At 46.4% G+C, this 5,000-nt stretch overlaps 1 protein-coding gene across 2 annotated transcripts in view; it reads left to right on the top strand.

Annotated features, from left to right (window-relative positions):
• Window positions 1–5,000, top strand: part of kalrna (kalirin RhoGEF kinase a) — a 103,444-nt gene that overhangs the window by 29,856 nt on the left and 68,588 nt on the right. For both annotated transcript variants that reach the window (XM_035603616.2, XM_035603615.2), the window contains exons 4-9: window positions 974–1,166; window positions 2,272–2,445; window positions 2,557–2,640; window positions 2,732–2,863; window positions 3,321–3,443; window positions 4,985–5,000. The exon at window positions 4,985–5,000 is cut by the window's right edge and continues 107 nt beyond it. In XM_035603616.2, the coding sequence (XP_035459509.2) occupies window positions 974–1,166; window positions 2,272–2,445; window positions 2,557–2,640; window positions 2,732–2,863; window positions 3,321–3,443; window positions 4,985–5,000 (722 nt within the window). The remainder of the gene's footprint in view (window positions 1–973; window positions 1,167–2,271; window positions 2,446–2,556; window positions 2,641–2,731; window positions 2,864–3,320; window positions 3,444–4,984) is intronic.

Genomic DNA, 5,000 nt, shown 5'->3' with positions numbered 1-5,000 from the left:
ACGACCAACGCTTTGCCTTTTTAGTGCCACACGATCTTATCTCATTTGGCGTGCAGTCGTTTTTATGTATCTCATTACCTGGATCTCATCAGAACTTGGCTGCGCAATCGGCCGACGCCCATTGTCACTTCACCGAGTCGGAGATACATTGGTGGAAAAACCATTCGCCGCTTAATACCTGCCTCGCATTTTTTCTTAAAGTCAGACATTGCTGGAGGAAAATAAGCAGAGGATGGGGACGCCTATCCTGATCAGGATTGTTTCTCATATCGGAGCTCGCCACACTGCGTCCTACACCTCTATGATCATTCTACGGAGATATTCTGTGATAACTGTGAATCAGTTAACTCCCGTTTACCACACAGCGCACCCACCGTTGTTCTCTCTATCCCAGTGTTGGTTGGACGTCACTCGATTCAAGAAGAAATATTCACGTCACATCGTGTTATTTATATCTAAAGCTTCACTGTAACAACCGCCAGGTCACCTTACATCACTCATTTCTGTTAAAACCAATAACTACAGAACAAGAACCGCCAACTATTTCACTTTGGATGACTCCCCGCATTCACACTGATCTTGGAAAAACTGCTTTTTAACTATTATGCAGCTTTTAAATGGAATGAATTACAAACCCACTTCCGACTGAACAGTCTCATTTCACTTGGACAATTCCAGACAGTTAGCACTAGAACACCTTCGCTGAATCTCACAACTGCCTTTAGTTTTCCATTCTTGTACTTTTGTCTGATGTCAACTCTTGCTGTCTGTAATTTGTGTTGTCTTTTGTTGCTGTAAATGTGCAATTTTAATCTCAATGACTTCGCCTGATTGAATAAAGATTGAATACAAATTCTGACAAGGAACATAAAGGTTTAATTTCTATAGGATGTTAAAGCTACTTTCTACCATTTCCTTCTAAACCTCTGCATCGTCTTTGTCCCCGGTTCCTGTCTGTCCCCCTCCCTGTCAGCGAGGACGTGTGCAAACGTGGCTTCACCGTCATCATCGACATGCGCGGCTCCAAGTGGGAGCTGATCAAGCCGCTGCTGAAGACGCTGCAGGAGTTCTTCCCCGCCGAGATCTGCGTGGCGCTCATCATCAAACCGGACAACTTCTGGCAGAAGCAGAAAACCAACTTTGGCAGCGCAAAGTTCTCCTTCGAGGTCAGTGGGCCTTGTTGCCACGGCTCAGGTCCAGATGATGAAACTTCTAACACTACGAACACTATCTGACACATTCGATTTTTGGAAGCTGATGTTTTTCAGCGAGGTTGCACCTTCCATGTAGAGTGTTGTAATTGAATCCAAGATACAATGTTTGGGACAAATCCATGAAAAATACTTGAGCTAGTGGATCAAACGGGTTAAACAACAACATAAAATGGACGCCAAGGGGAAACTTACAGTCTTTGGGAACAGTTGGTTAGCTAATGGTTGAGTTGAGGTCAAAACAGGTCAAACGGTTGGTCAGCTAATTACTAAGTTGAGGTGGGTTTAGGTTTGCTAACAGTAAATTAGAATATTTGGTAAGCTAATGGTTGAGTTGAGGTCGGAACAGGTTCACTGACAACACCATTTTTTTTTGCCTGGGATAATAATAGTTGGTGAGCTAATTGTTGAGTTTTGCTTGGTCCAGGTAAGCTAACTGCTCAAGTTGGCATGTATAGCGTTTCTTTCCTTCGCTAACAATTCACTTCTTGGGGTAGAGCCTTTGGTTCAATTATAGTTAAAGGGACAGTTCAGTGATTTTGAAGCGGGGTCGTATGAGTTACGTATGCACAGTTCACATGTCACCTCGTGGAGACGGTGATCAGCGACGTCATTTCACGGAGATTGGAGGAGGGGACCAATGAAAACCCTCTTTGTCGCCCAGTTCAGTTTGGCAAGTGCTAGCTCAGCTAGCGCTTGATTTCAGGAAGTAAAAGTGATCGGCTCACGTTAGCTGAAGCTACTGTACGTTGTCTAGGTGGGCTAACAGTTAGCCGCTGAAACAGTTTTGCTCAGAGACAGAGCGTGAGTGACAGAACTGACTGTCACGTCAAAACATGTTTTTCTGATCCATTCATGAATGAAATTGAATATTTGGAGCATTTGGCTGCAAATGCATCATACCAGATCTGACGAGCCCAAGTTCAGCCATAAGTTTGAATTTTATAACCTCCAGTAATATTGATGGACTGTGCAGACGGTATTTACGTACATACTTTATTTACCGTCACTTCTATAAAAAAAACTCTTGAATTGTTCCGCTTTTGTGTGTCTGCATCAGACCAGCATGGTGTCCGTTGAAGGACTGGCCAAGCTGGTGGATCCGTCCCAGCTGACGGACGACTTCGAGGGTTCTCTGGACTACAACCACGACGAGTGGATGGAGCTGAGGGTCTCCCTGGAGGAGTTCATGTCCAGCGCCGTTCACCTGCTGTCCAGACTGGAGGACCTGCAGGTGCACGGATGAATGGATGTGTGGATGTCAGGGCAAAGATGGATGGAAGGTTTTTTAAAGGATTGAAGGAGCCATCGATCTCACTTTTAACACTTGTACTGTGTGTTGCAGGAGCTTCTGTCGAGGAAAGAGTTTCCTTCGGATGTGGAAGGATCCCGTCGGTTGATAGAGGAGCACACACAACTAAAGAAAAAGGTGATTGGTTGCATTTATATTCCCTGCGCTGAAGGTGGAAGTATGTTATTGTTGTCCAGCTTACATACTCTCTGCTTCTCCACCTCTGTAGGTGCTGAAGGCTCCGGTGGAGGAGTTGGACCGCGAAGGCCAGCGGTTGCTGCAGTGCATCCGGTCGAGTGACGGGTTTTCCGGCAGGAACTGCATCTCGGGCTCCGCTGACTTCCAGAGCCTGGTGCCCAAGGTAACTCAAACAAATCCCAGGGACGTTCACTATGGGAGGGCTAATGAGGTGGAACGTTGATATCATCATCTCTCCCCTCAAGGCCCAGGGATGAATAAGAAACAGTTGAAAGCTTGCAATGAATTATTATAACTACATTCTGAAGTACAACACAACACAAAGACCAAAAAGTAGGTTACACTATAATCACTGATTAAGTGCATTTATTTCCTCATAGCGTTCATACTCTGTACGTTACAAACCAAAAGAAGCATTCATATTAATATTTAATTCAAGGTTTCCCGTTGTACATGGGAAACCTGACATGGTTGTTCTCACATGACCACTACACGCACACATCCGTCATGAAGACAATAAAACCTGTTTCACGTACATCACCTCCAAACATTGGCAATATTCCACGAGCCATGGAGACGTCCGACCATGAACTGTGGCGCTTCCCTGCTGCTTCTTCCAGGCGGCCAGTCTGTTGGATAAGCTCCACTCGACGAGGCAGCACCTCCACCAAATCTGGCACGTGGGAAAACTGAAGCTGGACCAGTGTTTCCAGCTCCGCCTCTTCGAGCAGGACGCAGAGAAGGTGAGTCGCACCTTGAGCCCCCCCGATGTCAACTGATGAGCAGCACTCCTCACTCATAGGGATAAATGTGGCGTGATGCACTTTGATAAACTTTTGTTATTGTTAATGTGTCGTCCATTCTGTTAACATCACTGTCACCAAAAGGTGAAATCTAAAACACGGTTCGGGGGCTACAAAGGTTCACGACACAATATTTGGTCCAATATAATATTTTGAGCTTTATTTTGAAATTACGGGACAGAGGCACATTCAGTATGTCTTCTCCATTCCTCACTATGTTCATCTCAATCTCCATCCAGGATTTGTAACTTTCCTCCAGAACGTTTCCTTTCGTATTGTATATTTCTGTTCTTCTCATCTCCTCCGTGTTTCTCTGTACGAGTCTCCCAGAAAACAAACCTCACCGCAGCCTAAAAATAGCCTTCAGCCTTTTTGTTCAGTTAGCGCCTCGATCCAGTGGAAAATCAGCCGGCGCGGCTGCGAGTGAAGCCGCCGCTACTAAGCGATTAGCTGCGGTCTTGCGGGCGAGTTGTTTGGATTCCATTCATCATTAACATACCGGCCTGTTTACGACAACATGCGAAAAACTATGTCAGCTTCATTCCAAAATGCTTTATATGGAGAAAAAAAATCACGCTCTGTGTGTGTGTAAACTCCAAAACAGATTTCTGACATCTACACACCTAAGAAGCAAATACCAGTGTATCCTGGTGACGACAGCTTTTATAGTTTGAAAGATGAGAGGATGCAAACACACCAGTCGCCATGGCGACGGTCGACTGAAGTTTATTTACTCGGATCCAGGATGGATGACTGAACCAACTTAGAGCCCGGAGCTTTAGATTTGGTAGTAGACCTAAGTGTGGTTGATGGGAGTGCACACACACACACACACACACACACACACACACACAGCACCACATGCAGGAGCAGTAAATATTTACTGTGAGGCAAACAGAGAGAAGAATAAGAAAAAACAGTTTTGTCCACATCAGCGCTGAGGCAGCTGCGGGGGCGTGTGGACGAGTTTACACTGCGGGAAAACACTCACTCGCAGCCGTCGCGGCCGAGACAGTCAGCCCCCGGCGAGGAGGAGTCCGCGCTCGGGTGGAAAACAGCGCCAGAGTAATGGCCGCGAAGACGCCGCAGCCCCCTTCAGCCTCCATCTGTCTGCGATGATGGATTCAGACGGAGGAGGAGAGGAGCGGGCGTGAAGGTCGCCGCGGCCTCTCGGGGGCTCCACGCCGATCAGCTGCTCAAGGCGACGGGAGGAAGTAAAACATGGTTTGAGGCAACACACTATGAGCGAACTGGGATTTAACAGTGTTTGGATTTAATAAATCTGTTTATCAAGCGGTTGGTCATGTGTGTTGTCATCGCAGATGTTTCGCGTTTGCGACTCCCAGTTCCAGAGCTCGGCTCTCTGTGTTGCTTTTGCAGTGGGAGGAAAAACAACACAAAAGAAATGATTGTGAGATATTCTGTAGTTTGCCATGTTAATAATGTTGCCGTGCGTGTGTGTGTCGGGTGCGCGTGTGCAGATGTTCGACTGGATCA

This window comes from Scophthalmus maximus, chromosome 14 (genome assembly GCF_022379125.1).
Source record: "Scophthalmus maximus strain ysfricsl-2021 chromosome 14, ASM2237912v1, whole genome shotgun sequence".
Lineage (NCBI taxonomy): Eukaryota > Metazoa > Chordata > Actinopteri > Pleuronectiformes > Scophthalmidae > Scophthalmus > Scophthalmus maximus.
The sequence above is the reverse complement of the archived record's forward strand: the minus strand, read 5'-3'. Positions and strand labels throughout refer to the sequence as shown.